At 48.9% G+C, this 17,964-nt stretch overlaps 1 protein-coding gene across 1 annotated transcript; it reads right to left on the bottom strand.

The window, feature by feature from the left end:
• Positions 1–16,153: 16,153 nt before the first annotated feature.
• TMEM185B (transmembrane protein 185B) lies at positions 16,154–17,206 on the bottom strand (the record flags this gene model as incomplete). Its single annotated transcript, XM_080688930.1, has 1 exon — positions 16,154–17,206. The coding sequence occupies one exon, from the start codon at positions 17,204–17,206 to the stop codon at positions 16,154–16,156; it is 1,053 nt and encodes a 350-aa protein (XP_080545056.1).
• Positions 17,207–17,964: the final 758 nt, after the last annotated feature.

Raw genomic sequence — 17,964 nt, 5'->3', positions numbered from 1 at the left:
AAGGCCCTGAATTTAATCTGCGCCACACACACACACACACACACACACACACACACACACTGCAAATCAACCAGAGCATATTTGCCCTCACCTGCATCTGAGACACCTTCAGGCTGTTATGTAACCCCAGAGATTTCTCCTGCCTTGGTTTTAAGCTCTGTCCACACAGCATATAGAACCAGGTGCACAGTTCAGCCAGGACGACCTTGTAGTTTTCCACAAGGTGGCACTGTTGTAAAGGAAGCCACTGCAGCTTTCCAGAACCAAGAAGTCCCACGTAGCAAGCTGCACCCACAAGCCTGATCCAGAGCACCAGCCACTGAGCACAGCTTTCTCAAGGCCAGGCCTGCGACGGGGACAAGAGGAGGTTCTGGGGCTGTGGGACTTGAGGAGTTCACTCCCCTCCCCCTGGGAGTGGTCAGGGCCCTCTCTTTCAGTTTTGGACAGAGTGGGAGGCCAAGCTTTCTGGCCTTCCTTCAGGTTCTCTGCTAGTCTCTGTGAGAAGAGTTCAGGAGCCTCTCCCCTGTCGTTTGGACTGACTCCTCTACACCTGCTCTCCCTGGTAGACCAAAGGGAGCAGGGACAGGCTTCTACCTCCCTGCTGTGCCCCCCCCACCCCCGGCCAGGCGAGCCTGTCCTACCTCACTGTCCCCCAGCCTAGCACACTCCGTCCAGGCCCAGTGCTGGGCTGGGAGCCCTTGACACCCATCTGAGAGCTTCTCCTGGGTCTTTATGTGTCTGTGAGGAGGTAGAAGTACAGTTAGAGCCGGGCATGATGCTGCACACCTGTAATCCCAATACTTGGGAGGCTGAGACTGGAGGATTGCAGATTCGAGGATAGCCTCAGCAACTTAGTGAGGCCCTCCACAACTTAGGGAGACGCTATTTCAAAAATTTTTTAAAGGCTGGGATATGATACAGAGGTAGAATATGCTTGGGTTCAATCCCCAGAATTAGAGAGGGGGGGTGGAGAGAAAAAACACATGAGTATAGCAGGGCCTGGAGGACTTCCCATTTCTGTGTTTTCTGTTGTCCTTTGTCCTCCAGGAGATTTATTTTAAAGCCCAGCATGGTGACACACAGTTGTAATCCCAGTACTTGGGAGGCTGAGACAGGAGGATCGCAGGTTCATGGCTAGCCTCAGCTACTTAGTGAGGCCCTCCACAACTTAGTGAGACCACGTTTCAAAATAAAGAATAAGCCAGGCATGGTGGCACACTTGTAATCCTGGCACTTGGGAGGCCGAGACAGGAGGATCACACAGGTTCGAAGCCAGCCTCAGCTACTTAGAGAGGCTCTCAGCAACTTAGTGAGACCCTGTTTCCAAATAAAGTATAAAATAGGTCTGGGAGTATAGCTCGGAGGTAGAAAAGCCCCTGGGTTCCAAGTACCACAAAAAATAAAAAGAAAGAAAGGATAAAAATAGAGCTGGGGGTATAGCTTAGAGGCAGAATCTCCCTGGTTCAATCCCCAGTATCAAAAAAGAGATTTTTTTATTTACATTTTTGTTTGTTTGTTTGTTGTTATTGTTGTTGTTGTTGTTTGGTGGTGGTACTGGGGTGGAACCCAGAAGCTTTCTACCTCGGGGCTATACTCCCAGACCTATTTTATACTTTATTTGGAAACAGGGTCTCACTAAGTTTCTGAGAGCCTCACTAAGTAGCTGAGGCTGGCTTCAAACCTGTGTGATCCTCCTGTCTCAGCCTCCCAAGCGCAGGGATTCCAAGCGTGCGCCACCATGCCCAGCTTAAGTTTTTTTTACTGTGGCAAAATTTACGTGACAAAATGTACCATATTCACTATTTTAAAGCATGTATTTAAGTGGCTTGAATTACATTCACATTATTGTGCAGTTGCCACCACCAGCCCTCCACAGAGCTTTATCGGTTTCCCAAAATAAAGCTGTACCCACGATCAACAGCTCCCCATCTCCCTGCCCCAGCTCTTGGCCTCCATCATGCCACTTTCTATCTCTGTAAGTCTGACTGCTCTGGGCCCCTCCAGTACTATAATTCTATAACATTTATTCTTTTGCTCCTGGCTTATCTCATGTAAGAATGACCTTTTTTTTTTTTTTCTTTTGGTACAGGAAATTGAACCGAGGTTCTACCTCAGGACTAGACCCTCAGCCCTATTTCTTTCTTTCTTCCTTCCTTCCTTCCTTTCTTTCTTTTTTTCTTGCTTTCAAAACAGGGTCTTATTAAGTTGCTGAAGGTCTTGCTAAATTGCTGAAGCTAGCCTCAAACCTGAAAACTCTTTTTTATCCTTCATTCTGAAACAGGGTCCCACTAAGTTACAGAGGGCCTCACTAAGTATCTGAGGCTGTCCTTGAACCTGCAGTCCTCCTTTCTCAGTCTCCCAAGTACTGAGATTACAAGTGTGAACCACCACACCTAGCTGCCCTTCCTTTTTGACATCGTGTGTGTGTGTGTGTGTGTGTGTGTGTGTGTGTGTGTGTGTGTGTGTTTTGCTGGGAATGGAACTCAGGGACTTGGTTATACTAGGCAAGTCTACCACTCAGCAAGAACCCCAGCCCAGAAGTCTAGGATAGAAAGATGATACCCTGTTTGCACCTACTTCCTTTTAAAGCTGTGTAAAATCCAATCATCAAACCAATCATGGTAATACAAACTTGTAATCCCAGTATTTGGGAGCCTGAGACAGGACTGTAGGTTTACAAGCCAGTCTCAGAAACTTAATGAGGCTCTTAGAAACCTAGTGAGACCCTGTCTCAAATTAAGAAATAAGGCCAGGTGTGGTGGTATACATTATAATCCTAGTACGTGGGAGACTGACACTAGAATTGCAGGTTTGAGGATGGTCTTAGCATTTTAGTGAAGCTTTAAGCAACCTAGTGAGACCCTGTTTTCAAATAAGAAATGAAATCGGTCTAGGAGTGTAGCTTAGAGGTAGAATGCCTCTGGCTCCAATCCCCAGTACAAAAAAAAAAAAAAAAAATCATCAGCCAGGTAGTATATAGTCCCAGTACACAAGACAAATTCTCAGCTACTAGAAATAGAAGGAAAATTTCCTAACTTGATACAGAGTGTTTATGGGGTATCTATTGCCAATATCATACTTGATGAAAGCAAGGAGTACTTTTCCCATATGATCAGGAACATCTGATCTTGCCACTCCTATTCAATATTATACTGGAGGCACTTATATTGGAAACAACAAAACTAGAACTATATTTATTCACAGAAAACATAACCACCAAAGTAGAATGGAATCTTGAGGTGCGTGCGTGCGTGTGTGTGTGTGTGTGTGTGTGTGTGTGTGTGTTACTGGGGATGGAACCCAGAGGCATTCTACCTCTGAGCTACACCCTCAGCTCTATTTTATTCTTTTTTTAATATATAACAGGTTCTCACTAAGTTGCAAAAGGTCTCAGTTTTTGATGCTGGTCATGAACCTGTTGCAGCCTCCCAGGTGCAGGGTTTATGATTGTGAGCTACAACAGTCAACTGTAGATCTTGGGATCTAAAAGGAAAAAAAAAAGCTGCTGGAACTAATATGTGAGTTCAACAAGGTTTCAGTATGTTAGCTCAATGAAAAAGTCAATTGTATTTTCCATACATATGACAAAAATGAAAATTAAGGGTTAAGAGTGTTGTTTACTGGTAGAGTTCTTGCCTTTCATGCAGGAGGCTCTGGGTATGATCCCAGCACCAAAGGAAATAAAAGCAACCATATTTGCAATTGGATCAGAACAATGAAATAAGTAGGGATACATCAGAGAAAAGATACCTAAATCAAGGGTACTAAAAACTACAGAGCAGTGCTAAGAGAAAGACTCAAAGGAGGAGCTATTTGTGTTTCAGAAGACTTGATATTCTTAAGATGTCAGCTCTCTCCAAATCCACCTATGAGTTCAGTAAAATCTCCCAGGCTTGTTGAGAAATGGACGGTGTGATTCTGAAGTTCTCATGTAAATGCAAAGAACAGAGACTTGGCGAAACACCCTGGAAAAAAGGGGAGCACACCGGGGGCATGTACAACCCAACCTCACACTTACCATATGCTATAGAAACCCAGACAAGGTTGTGTCAAGGTAAAGACTAGGAAACAGAGCAGTAACAGAATAAAAGTCCATCATCAATGTGACCAGAGCCCAGGACACCCTCTTGCCTCCAGCAGCCCCACCCATGCTGGAGCTGGGAGCCATGTAAGTACAGTATGAGGGACTGTGGCCGCCAGCATGTGGAAGGTCGGGGCACCTTGCCCTCTGTCCTTCCTCCTCCTCCACTCCACTCAATTGGCCTGGTTTGGTGCTGAGCGGGATGCTCCTCAGCGCTCTCTGCAGCAAGTCCTGGCAACCTGACATCTCAGACCTGGCAGTACTGCTGGGGTCCTGTGACCAACCCAGCTTCCTTCAGCGTGCAAGAGGGTGGGATTTCTAACACAGCATTTTTTAAGTCGTGGGGCCTATTTTATGCAATGATAATTTAAAAAAGACTACTGGAGGTTATCCCATTATAGAAGAAAGAAAATTTTTCTAAAATCAGCCAGATTAAAAATTAATTTGGAGGTGTGGGAATCAACATCCATGGACTCAGAAACACAGTGTTGGAAGTATAGGAGTCATGTCAGCCAAATGGCAGAGAAGGGGGCTCTGAGCTCTCATCTCATTTTCAAAATACAAAACCAAAAAAGCTAAAACTTCCTGGTGGGTTCATCATGGGTCAGCACAGGGAACTGGGCATGAGGACGGGCTGAGAGGCACAGAGTCCCATTTCTCCATTCCAAAGAAGCTGTCCTCCAAAAGTGTGGGTGCCTAGCCTCTACCCCAGGCTGGAGCAGGGAGGGCAGGGCACCTTGGGGTCCCAGAGAGAACTTGCCCAGTGACCAGGAAGGACAGCCCAGCCCTTCTGAGTCCCAGGCAGCAGCAAGAAGCGGCCCAAGGGCTGCAGGACACAGCCTCTCCCTCCCTTCCACTGTGCCTGAGCCTTTTACCTGAGCCCAATCTGGCCACATGAGAACAACAAAGCCAGGCATGGGGACATATGCTTGTAATCTCAGTTTGGGGGAGGCTGAGACAGGAGGATAGTAGATTTGAGGCCAGCCTCAGCAACTTAGCAAAAGTCTCAGCAACTTAGCAAAGCCCTGTTTCAAATAAAAAATAAAATAGGGCTAGGGTGGGTGTACCTTAGAGGTAGACTATCCCTGGGTTCAATCCCCAATGCCAGAAAAAATAAAAACAGCAGTTATCTCTGAGCCAGAAGGAGGCACACTGGGTACCCTGGAGCACCACAAAGGTCAAGAAGGGGTTGCTAGGGTTGGTCGGGGTCCCATGGCACTGCCTGGAGGTTGAGCAACTCAGCACACAGCTGCCAACAGCCTCAGTGCTGCAGGGCTGAGAGGGCAGCTGGCTGACTGGGAAACAAAGGCACCAGCCTGCACGGGGCCCAGAAAGAGAAGGAGCCCTGGAGTGGGGCCTCATTCCTCCTAAACTTGGAGAACTCAGGGGCCTCAGCCACACCAACAGCAGGAGAGGCATTCGAGACCAAGTTCCCAGTGGCCAGAGGACCTGCCCAGGCCTTGGCTTCAACTGTAGCTCTGTGTCCCCCAGACAGAGGCTGCCCCATCCAGAAAGATCCAGGCTGCCCTGAGAGGAGAATGGGTTTCGTCCTGTTGCTGGGGCCTAAACACAACTTTCCTTTTTTGGTTGGCTTCTAGGGTATGGGAGTAGCAAGCTCCGAGGTCCAGAACAATGTGTCTGCAGATCTGCCCCACCAACCCCAGGAAGTCCATGGTTGTGCCGGGCGCATATGTGTCCGCTGGGCAGAGCGGTGGCCCACCTCCTCCTGGGGCCTCAAGGCCTTTGCCCCCTGCACTCTCAGCAGCAGCCCAGCCTGCTCACCGAGTCAGCCTCACACTCTGGCCTCCACTCTCCAGGCTTCTCACTCCTCCTCCTGCTGGCAGCCCAGAGGCTGGCTCAGCTCTGGCACATCGTGCTTGTTCACTCAGATGTTGTTCCTGTTCCATCAGAGACTGGGAGCCAGATGTGGGTATAGGAACGGATGGTGCTATGAGAGGGAGCCAGAGACCCTCTCCTGTCCCTAAGAGAGCAGGAGTGCCGGGGAACTCTTCCCAAAAGAGATGGCATGGCTGCTAGGACTTGACAGAAGAGAGGGATTTACCATCTACTGCAATCCTTCAGAAAGACCCCAGAGGTGGGCTGGGGTGAGCGCTGTACATTTGGTCTAGTTCTTAAAGGTATGGTCAGATTCTGGAAGCTCCACAGCCAGAGGGGTGAGACTGTAAGAGTGCTACCAAAGAACAGCTCAGAGGCTGCTCCTGAACCTGCTAGCCAAGGCACCCACTGTTTGGGGACACTGGGCAGTGCCAGGGCAGTGTGGTGGTGCCTGTTCTACATCCTGAGCCTCCAGGGACACGCCATCTGGGAGCCTGGCTCTGGGAAAGAGCTTTGGGGCCAGCTGCAGCTCCTCCATTGGGCAAGCTGTGAGTGAGACTTGATATTGAAGGACCCTGGTCACTGTAGAGCCAGCAGTCACCCACCCTGCCCAAGGGTGGGCAGGTCCTAGGGTTGGCTGCCCTGTGACCCTGGCTGTCAGAGTTGGAGTGTATCTCTAAAAGATAAATCCAAGTCCTAACCCCTGGTGCCTGTTGTGACTTCATTGGAAATGACGTCTTTGCAGTTGTAATCGAGTTACCATGAGGTCCTACCCATCCAGGGTGGAGGAAGGAGACCCCAAGATTTGGACATAGATGTAGACGTGCAGAGCCACCTGACCACAGAGGCAGCACTTGGACCAAAACAGCCACAAGCCGGAGAACACAGGATTTCTGAGAAAGCACAGCCCTGCTGACACCTCCATCTTAGACTTTGGTCTCCAGAACCACACTGCTCATTTTGTGCCCCATTCCTGGCCCAGTGGGATGGAAGAAGTCTCTATGGATTCTAGGCAGCATTTTCCTCCCAGAGAGAAGGGGCATGGGAGCTGGGAGTAGAGTCCAGTGATAGAATGCTTATATAATGTGCAAGAGAGCCTGGGCTCCATCCCCAACATTATGGGGAAGAAAGGAGAGACTGAAAGATACATCTGTGCCATTGCCCCACAGAAGGCGTGTGCACTTACATGCCCCACTAACCCCCTTTGGCCTGGGACTCTGTCTGAGTCCCGGCAGCCAGAGCGTCTCTCAATGAGTCACCTGTCCTGGGCCCAGTTGGTCTAGCAGAGTTGTAGAGACCTGGCCAACATTCCACTGGGAGCCAGAGGGTCGTGACTCAGGCCAGCCGGGGGCTCCCTTGAGCCAGTGCAGCCCCAGCTGACAAGGACCTGCCAGAGCAGTAACAGGTGGAGGGAGGGCAGCCTGGCTCAGGGTGCCCACAGCGCTGGCAGCGTGGAGGGCAGTGAGGAGCTCCTGGTGTCCAGCTGCTCAGTAGCAAGTCAGGCTGCCTCTGTCTTAGGCCTCACAGTGCTGCCCACCCTGGTGGCTAACACCATTGCCCCTCAAGCACAGAGGGGTCCCTGGTGGCCCCAAGTCACACATTTCACAGTGGGAGGTGCTTGAACACAGGTGTCAGCCCCCAACCACAGCTCTTTTCCCAGGATTTCCTACTGCCAAGCTGTGCTTTGCATTTGGGCCAAGCTGTGCTTTGCATTTGGGCACCAGGATGGCACGAGTCCCATAGCTGCTTCGTGTGACTTCAAAGGGCCACAGTGTAGGGGGAGGCACCCATCTGTGCAGAGGAGTGGCCCACCCGACTTTCACACTGCAAGTGCTGAGAGCCAGCCGGCTCACTTCCTCCAGAGCCTGGGTGAACATGGAGCCGGTACCTGAAGAGCGATCCTTTCTTGTTTTTCATTTTTTCTTTCTTAAGGATTGAACTCAGGGGCGTTCTAACTCTGATCTACACTCAGCCCTATTTTATTTTTAATTTGAAACAGTGTGTAAATTGCTGAGGCTGGTCTCATAGCTGTGGTCCTCCTATCTTAGCCTCCCAAGTACTGGGATTACAGGCATGCACCACCATGCCCAGCGTGGAATGATCTTTTCAAAGGCTGGCTTGTGAGGATCTGAGGCTGCTCTCGGTGGGCTCCAGGGATACCCCACAGGACTCAAGGGTAGAGGGATACTGTTTTAACTCTTGAGTGTGAGCTGCCACCAGGGCACCGGCTGTGTTAGGCACTTCTCCAGTCAGGAGAGGAAAGCCCGGCCGGAGCAGAAAGGGAAGCTGAGAACAGGGCTGAGGTCTGAGGCCAGGGTGGACAGCTTTGGGAATCCCCGAGGCCAGCAGGAAGCCCCTTTGCTGCTCACCAGGAGGTGTTCCTGAAATATCCTCCCAACTCACACCCACTTATCCTGAGTTTTTCTGTCCTGCTCTTCTGAAACTTTTACCAGATCTGCCTCAGAGACTCTGGGCCTCCCCTTCCTCTCTGCTCACTGTATCTGGAGCAATCTTCTAAAAACTCCAGATTATCACCTTTCTGATGTTCATTGTAGAAAAATGGTTAAAGGCAGGAGGAAGAAAGACAATCCACCAGCACCGTTCTTTTCTTCAATGGCTTGTTTCCCACCAGTCTCCTCCCTCTGCACACATTAACCTTGTGCTTGCTTATCGCACCTCAATTTACATTGTATAACAGAGGTTTTTTGGACTTGTCTTTCTTTTCTTTCTCTTTTCTCCCCTCCACTCCTCTCTCCTTCCTTCATTCCTTCCTTTCTTCCTTCTTTCCTTCCTTCCTTTCTTGTCTTCAATGTTAGAATTGAAGCCAAGGGTTTTCTGCTAATGGACTACATCCCCAGCGTGTGTGTGTGTGTGTGTGTGTGTGTGTGTGTGTGTGTGTGTGTGGTACTGAGGGTGGAACCCAGGGGTATTCTGCCTCTGAGTGACACCCCCAGCCCTATTTTTTATTCTTTATTTTGAAACAGAGTCTCACTGAGTTGCAAAGGGCCTCATTAAGTAGCTGAGGCTAGCTTTGAACCCACGCAATCCTCCTGTCTCGGCCTCCCAAATGCTGGGATTATAAGCGTGTGCCACCACAGCTGGCTCGCAGCACTTTTTAAATTTTTATTTTGAGACAGGGTCTGATTAAGTTGCCAAGGCTGCCCTAGAGCATTAATCCTTCTGCCTCAGCCTCCCAAGTCACTGGAATTACAGGCATGTACCGAAGCACCTGGAGAGTTTTCTTGGACTCCAAAAGTTCTTTTAAAAATATTTTTAAAGACTGCATAATATTCCAGCATATGTACATATAATGTATTTAATACTCAATTCTTGGGTACTTAGTTTTCTTCCAAGTTTTTAAATCATTTTAAAATGATTTTTCAAAACAATAACTCTGTCCTTTGATGGTTTTCATGATTTCTGGACATTAAACTCTAGCTGGCAAGACCAGTCATGATCATGTGTCTGCTTCCCCATCCCTTCACTCACATCTTAGATTCTTTCTTACGGAAAATGGAAGGGTGTACAGTCCCCTACTGGCTCTCTCCTACCACACTGGCAGCCTTCTGTTCCCCCACCTCTGTTCTCAAAGTCATGGTGGGCTCCCTCAAGGTGGCCGTACCTTCCTATGCCAGCGCTTTGGTCTATTCCCTGTTTCTGGCCTAGGGGAGGAAAGATTGTGGGTTGGGTTCTTCCTCAGATAAAAAGAGACACAAGGATACGAATGCTCCCTCGTCTGGCCATCCCCTCATCATAGGCAATGTCTGTCACTCTCTGCTGACCCAGGGCAGATATCAAGCAGTACATGGAAAGGTAAAACCTGCCTTCCTGCCTTCTCCCATGAATGGCTGAACAAGGAACCCCATTTCTGGCCAGTTCCTGCTGGATTTATTTACTTTTTTATTGTTGTTGCTTTGGTAATGGAAATTGAACCTAGGGACACTCTACTTCTGAGCTACATCCCAACCCTTTTTATTTTGAAACAGGGTCTCACTAAGTGGTTGAGGCTGACTTCAAACCTACATCTTCTTGTCTCAGCCTCCTGAGTTCTGGGATTACAGGTGTGTTCTAGGTGTTTGCAGCACGCCTACCTTTCCTTTGGACTTCTTGTAATGGTCCTGATCAAGTCAGCATTACTGATCACCAAAGGAGTCAATGGCTACTTCTCCACCCCCATGGTCCAAGGCCTACCCTGCTGGGAGCCTCCTTCTCCGCAGCAGGCTCACCCTCGTCACACTCTAGTGCTCCTCAGGATGGCTGTCCCCACAACCCTGCTTGGCTGCAGTGGTTCCAATGTCACTGTTGCCGCATCACCAGCCACTTGTAGGTACAGCGGTCCTGGAGCTGAGGGGCATTTCTCCCCTCAGTGACCACATCTCGGTCCCTCTGAGCCTACTTTGCCTGGTCTACATTAGGTGTGGGAGAGGTGGGCTGAGTGAGCATGGACCTTTTACACTGACTTGCATCCCCGAAGCCCTCGTGTGGCTTTGTGGGGTGGTTAGAATTGAAGGAGGTCAGCCGGGCGTGGTGGCGCATTTGTAATCCCAGCATTTGGAAAGCTGAGACAGGAGGATTGCGGTTCACAGACAGCCTCAGCTACTTAGTGAGGCCCTCTGCAACTCAGTGAAACCCGGTTTCAAAATAAAGAATAAAAAAAAAATAGGGTAGGAGGTGTAGCTCGGAGGTAGAATGCCCCTGGGTTCCATCCCCAGACCCGCAAAAAAAAAAAAAAAAAAAAAGAATTGAAGGAGGTCCGAGGGTGGGACCCTCAGATGGGATGGGCACTCCTGTAAGAAAGGACACCAGAGAGCTTCCTCTCTCACCCTGCAGCAGAGGACATGCAAGGAGGCCCCTCAGCAGATCCCCACACTGGCACCATGGGCATTACCTCCAGAATCGTGACAGTGAATGCCCGTGGTTTAACCAGCCAGTCTGCGGTGTCTCTCATCACAGCTGATGCTGCTCCTGGGCTGGCCCTGTGCCCTCCTTCCTCCCTGCACGTCTCCCTTCCTTGGGCCTCTACTGAGGAGCCCTGGCCTGCTCTGAAAGGCCCTCTTCTCACCTGCCAAGGGGCCTGAAATCAGGCCCAGGGACACCCCAGGCAAGACTCTCCATCCCCTCACAACTTCTGCCTGGCCTTCTTGGGATGGGGATAGTACCCTAGGGGCTATTCCAGACTAAACTTTTCCTTCTGTATAGAACTGCAGATCTCAAAATCTTGACCACAGGTCCCCTTTACTCTCCTAAAAGTGACTGCAGACCCCCAAAGCTTTTAAGTTATATCAGTAGTTACTATGGTAGGAATTAAAGCCAATGATGTTAAAAAATTTTTTACTTTTTAATTTTTTTGCACTGGAGATTGAACCCAGGGGTATTCTACCTCTGAACTACAACCCTAGCCCTTTTTATTTTTTATTTTGAAACAGGGTATCTCTAGGTTGCTGAGAATCTCACTGAGTTGCTGAGACTGGTCTTCAACCTATGATCCTACTGACTCAAGCCTCCCAAATACTGGTATTACAGGTATGCACTACCACGCCCAACTACTTATTCATTTTAAAACAATAAATCCATTGTGTTAACTTTTTTAAAGTGAAAAATAACCCTAATTATCAAAATAAAATTAGTAAGTAGAATGGTGGTATTGTTTTATTTATTTATTTTGGTAATACTAGGGATTAAATTTGGAGGGGAGAGTAATCCTATCTCTGAGCTACCATCCAGACCTTTTTATTTTTTATTTTGAGATGGGATCTCAAGAGATTGTGGAAGCTGGCCTCAATTTAGGATTTTTTCTCAGTCTCCAGAGCACTGGAATTACAGGTGTGCACTACCATGCCAGGCTACTGTGCGTTGTTTCCGCATGTCTGTGAGCCTTGAATACCTAGCTCATCTGGACACAGCTGCACCCTTGCATCTGTTTCTGCATTTAATCTCTTGCACTACAGCATCTTGACTGAAGAACATCCTCCCCTAGATTTGCAGTTGGGCAAGGGAGGGATGTGCAGACCTCTAGAATCCATGAGCCACACTCTGGAGGGCATGGTGTGGCATTTCCCTTGAATTCGTACATTCTAGAAAACATACCAAAAAAAAAAACCAGGAAGAAAAAGAAACACCCAAATATCATGGATGTGGAGCTGGAGGAAGTAACCATGTAGCTTTGGTTTATCTCTTTCCCTTAGGGTAGGGCCTGCCACTGTTTGTTGAGAAGCATGGCTGTCATTCCATGGGAGCCTTATTTCTGAGGTATGAGCTTGGGAGGAGAGCGCATGCCAGATAGCCAAGGAGTGAGAAGCAGGGTACTCTTTTCACTCTGGTTCCTCGGCATATGACTTCTCACATTAGGAGGCTGCATAATGAACATACACCAGAGGCATGCACACTCCAGGCTCCCTCCTGGTTCTGTAATCCTGGGATCATGCAGACTGTAGAGGAATTACTGGTGGCAGCAGAAGTGACAATAGTGGCCCTTTTTGGTGCCAGTGTCACACAGCCAGGCAAGGGCACCAACTACAGCCTCCTCACCAACAGTCTCTGAGGCAGTGTCTTGACTGCATTTCTGGGAGCACAACTTCCCAGGATCCCTGTGCTTGCTGTGCACGACCCCAGTCTTCCTGCCCACCCGGCAGTGAGCTACCCGTATGCTCAGTTCCCTTGTCTAAGTCAGAGCTCTGGAAGAGGGTAGGGAGATGGCCTGATACTGAGGTCTGGTTATGTCCTGCTGCTTCTCTGTATCCCAGTGTGCCCCTCCCTAGCTGGTCTCCATGCATCCAGCCTTGGCCTTTCAAGTTATTCAGCATAGCCATGTGGGCAAGAATTTGGCTACAGCATCTTCCTAACACTGTTCTGCATGGAGCCTCCAGGCCTCACTGAAGGCTTAAGTGCAGGGTCTTCCCTTCTTTCCTCAGATCCTCAAGATTCCTTCAGATGGCAACAACTTAAAAAATGACCGAATGTCTATAAACTGGAAGGGAGGATTATCTACCACAAATGACCCTTCATGTGCTGTCTTACCCCAGACATCATGGGTTTGGCCATGTGATTTGGCCAAAACAATGTAAGATCAGACATAAGTCACAGGTAAGGAGCTGTATTTGTGATTGTAGAGCTTGGCTTGGCTCCTTGTGTATCTGCCAAAAGAAAAAAGAACACGTGGACCGGGGAGTGTTGCTCCTTTCAGTCAGATATCCAGATTGTGGATGATGTCTGCAGAGCAGACCAGCTGACCTGTAAACCATATGCTGTAGGCCACTGAGACTATCAAGGTTGTTCAGCAGCAAAACTGATGGATACATCATTTTGCAGAAGAAACCAGAGTGACAGAATCGACATGCTACATTGCGCAGTCACTCTGCTGTGGGCAATCACATAAACCTTCAGAAACAGCGGAGGTTGCATCATCTCAGATCACCCACTGTCCCCAACCTGTCACTCTATTGATTTTATCCAATGACCTTAGAGTAAGAGGTCTGAAAGGGGTTGGTCCAGCTGGGTGTGAAGCCAGTTACTACCCTTCAGACATTGGCTCTCCAACAGAGGGTTCCTTGGGAGGAGTGAAGACGGACCAGTTGAGTGTGGCAAGGTACCCATCAGAGACAGAAGTCTGAACCAGGTGCCAACAGTCCCTACCCTGAAACTGCAGCCAATTCCTCCAACACCTATTCTTCCACCCCTACATTTTCTTTTGCAGTATTGGGAATGAAACTCTGGGGCATTCTACCTCTGAGTTACACCCCAGCCCTATTTTATATTCTTTATTTTGAAACAGGGTCTAAGTTGCAGAAGGACTCACTAAATAGCTTGAAGCAACCCGTGAATTGTGATCCTCCTGTCTCAGCTTCCCAATTACTAGGATTATAATCATGTGCCACCCACCCGGCTCACCCCTAAATTGTAATGATGCATGAGCTGATCCTTTCAGGTATTCTTTGGGGGCAGAGAAAAATGAAATAGGGGGAGAACTGGGCTCTTGAAAGCAAAGATGAACCTGAAGTTCTAGGTGAAGGTAGATAGCATCTAGCTGAGGTAGATAGCATCCTTCCAGAAGTTTCTGAAGCTGCTCTCAGCTCCTCTCTCCTTCCAGCATGCCACTGTGCCTAGCACTGCTTTCTCACTGTGGTAAGGCCTGATTACACATTCTATCACTTTCTCCTGTGTGAAAGGGCCACATCTGAATTGCTCTCCATGGCACCCCCAACTTCCTAGGGCCATCCCTGGCTCCAGGCAGGTCCTCAATAAGTATTTGTTGAATCCTTTTTATAAAAATATGAATCCTTTTTATAAAATGTTACATTCATTGCTGCTAAGAACTGCTTCCCAGATAGTATAAAACAATTGTGTGTGTGTGTGTGTGTGTGTGTGTGTGTGTGTGTGAGAGAGAGAGAGAGAGAGAGAGAGAGAGAGAGAGAGAGAGAGAGAGAGAGAAAATGTCAGTCCCAGGCAACCAATCTGAGCTGTGGCACCCTCCAGCCACAGGCTTTTTTTGCTAGCATTTGTTGCTAGCCATGTGTACCAAAGATGTTGCTTTAATGTTTTCAATGGGGCAAAAATTGTGAATATAAATTTATCTTTTTCTTCAAATGGAACAGGTCTGGCTCATGGCCAGGAAAAAGGGTATAGTTATATACTTAATATATGGAACCCAATTTAGATAACTTTAAATTGCTAGTAAGAATGGGTTCTCTTCAGTCTTCTCCCAGTAATATTAATTTTATTATTTTAATTTTAACTTTAAATACATTTGAAAGTATTTATTTGTTTCCAGTCAGAACATCTCTCTGGTTGGGTATGGCTTCTGTGAATGCCACCAGTATTTAAAGAAACACTGTACTTACCTAAAAAAAGTAACCTGAACTATTGGTTACCTCTGGCTGACAAACCAAAAAAGTCTGGGCCTTAAAATAAGACCTCATCTTGTTGGCCAGTTTTAGTTAAGGTCACTCTCCAGTTTTTTTTGTTTGTTTTTTGGTGGTACTGGGGTTCCTGGAAACCCTTCTATCTCCAGGCTACACTCCCAGACCTATTTTTTATATTTTTATTTGGAAACAGGGTCTCTTAAACCAGCGAGGTGCGTGATCCTCCTGTGTCCGCCTCCTAAGCGCAGGGATTACAAGTGTGCGCCATGACGCCCAGCCCTCTCCAGCTCTTTGATAACAAGAAATGCTTTACAGTATGGCAAACTAATATTCCAAGATCCTTAGAATCTTACTTACCAGTTACTACTTACTTTGGTTGTTCCTCAAGAGACATTACTACCTTTGTGGAAAAATTCAAGGTGGTAAATAACAGTGTCACTTTATGACCTGGTACCACACTGGAAATGCCACCTACCACAAAGGATGAGGGCTAACGCGTACTAAGAGAAGCCTTAAAACCGCATAGACCTGAATATTCAGATCCGTGGGATTTTCAATCCCTGCTTTCATGCCTAGTACTTCAACATGATTCCACAACAAGGAACATATTAACATTTTATGCAGTTTTTAAGTACATCTGCAATAGACATTTATCTTCACACAGAATCTTAAAAAAATACTTTAACATAATATTGTACTGCAGAGAACTAGAATTCAACATATTACACTGCTAAAATGTTCATATAAATACTATGTATGCAGTTTCACTCCATTAGGGGAAAAAAAATCACCTATTAGAATATTAAAGACCAGTATCAGCGAAACCCAAAGAAAAACTATTTTAACAGTAGGAACACCAGAAATAACAACTATGAGGTTTAAAAACCAGTGATGGGAAAGAGAATTCTGTATATTTGCTATTATGTCACAACAGGCACTATCTGAAATACAATTTTAGACTAGCAGTGTATAAAAATACTTTTTTAATAATACTTTTGACAGGTATACTAAGCACTTAAAAAGAAAAAAAACAAACAGCTGTGTAGTTACTTCTTTCCAGGACTTAAACAATTCAACTACTGCTCCTGGCTGGCTCTTAAAAGATCAACCTGGAAAGCAAGTTCTCTTCTCCCATGTACAACACACACACACACACACACACACACACACACGCACGCACACGCACACACACGAGACTAAACTAACTCTATCTGTTGTGCATACGGATAAGTCAGGGATAGGCATTTATCTCAAACAAGGCATGAGCTGATGTGTTTGAAGCCTGTTTCCAGTCTGGGATGGATGAACTAAGAAGAAAAATTGAGATGGGGTGTGTGTGTCTGTGTGTTTCACTTAAGAGCCCTGCAGGGGAAGAAGCTTAGTCTGGCATATCAATATTTAACTTGGGAGGTGGGGGAACATATTTTCCAGGGCTCTGTGTTATAACTACTCTGGCCTTCTTTCCAAACATAGGAGCAATTTTTGGAGCTTCTGGGACTGACATTTCTTCAGGATCTTCACTATCTTCGTGATGGAGATCATATGAAATGTTCCCATATTCTCTTAAAAATGGGAAAATTTCAAGCAGAAACTGGCAGAAATCTCTGCGAATCCCAAACCACCAATGGTTGCCTCCTTTTCGCCTAAATGTTGTCGCCATCAAAGTTACTAAGGAGAGCCACAGGGGAACAAATATGGAGATATAAGAGAATGTATTATGCCCGTCCAATCTGTGAACCAGCAGCACCTCAAAAGTAAGCAGAGGTACAACAATTGTTATCCAGCTGATGGCCATAGTCACATGCGTTCTTCGCTGTTCTGCAACCACATCCAGGGACCTCAGGAAGAGGAGAGACCAGACGATGTAATAGAGGACGACCAGGCAAAGGAACGACATGAGGATCCACAGCGGCACGAAAACCACCAGCCATGGCCAGTGGATAATCCTGTCCAGCCTGAGAGCAATAAAGATGAACTGCAGGATGTTGACCGAGCACAGGAGCTCCAACTCCAGCGACCGATCGTGTCGGAAGCCCCAGACGCAAGCGGCCACGGACACTGGGGAGACGAAGAAGAGTGGCATGAAAACCAGCAGCCAGAAGTGGGTCCCCCGCTCCACCCTGTCGCAGACCAGGACTTCGAACATGAGTAGCAGCAGGTGGATGCCCACGGCGATCAGCATGGCCTTGAACTCCACGCAGGCTTCCCCCTCGGTGCGGTAGCGAGGATTGCGGGCCCACACGCCCACGCCCACTGAGGCTCCCGCGACGACCAGGAGCTTCCACAGCCATATGGGGGCGAAGACGGCCCAGTAGCTCCACTGGATGACGCTGTCCAGGCGGAGGGGCAGCAGCACGGAGAAGAGCAGCAGGCAGGCGTAGATGAGGAACTTACTCGGGTTGAAGTCCTGGAACAGGCCTCGGGGGTTCATGGCGGAAGCCGCCGCCGCCGCGGCGCGCACCAGCTCCTCCCGCCGCTCGGCGCCCGCGCCCCCGCCGCTCCCCCGGGCCGCCGCCTGGGCGCGGCCTGCGGGCGGACCTCGGCCCGGCGGCCGGGAGGCCGGGACAGCGGCGCGGAGAGTCCGAACACGTGCGCGCGCGGCCACGTGACCCGGCCGGAAGCGCGCTGCGTGCGCGTGCGCGTGCGCGTGCGCGGCTGAGCCGGCCCCGCCCCGCCCCGGCCCGCGCCGTTAGCCCGCCCTGCGCGCTGCTGCGACTGGGAGGCGCGGCCCGGCCCGAACGCGGAGGTGGGACCGAGCCTGCGTCCTCCCGGCCGCCCGAGCCCGGGCGTTCACGCCCTCGGGTGGCCCAGGGTGTGGCCTGTGTGACCAGGGTGGCTGGCGAGGAGGCCAGCGCGGCCGGCCGCGGTCCCCGGGGCGGTCGGCGCAGAGCGGGTGCGGCTCGGGGCACTCCTACCCGGCCGGGAACCTACAGTTCTTGACTCCTGCGGAAATGGACCCGCAGTGTGTGGGCAGCAGTGGTGATTGCCTGCCTCGGAAATGAGCCGGGAGTGCTGGGGAGGGTGTCAGACCCCACAGGGCCCAAAGCAACGTCCAGGCGGAGGGGCAGGGGATGAAACTGGGTCAGGAAAGGGGTTCTGCCCACTAACCCAAGCCCCAGCAGAAGAGCCCCAAGAGTAAGAGTCGGGGCTGAAATTCAGGAACTTTAAATTCCTAATCCTCGTTTTGTC

The sequence above is a fragment of the Muscardinus avellanarius genome, assembly GCF_963383645.1.
Source record: "Muscardinus avellanarius genome assembly, chromosome: 2".
In the NCBI taxonomy this organism is placed as follows: Eukaryota; Metazoa; Chordata; class Mammalia; order Rodentia; family Gliridae; genus Muscardinus; species Muscardinus avellanarius.
This window is presented reverse-complemented; position numbering and strand designations above follow the sequence as displayed.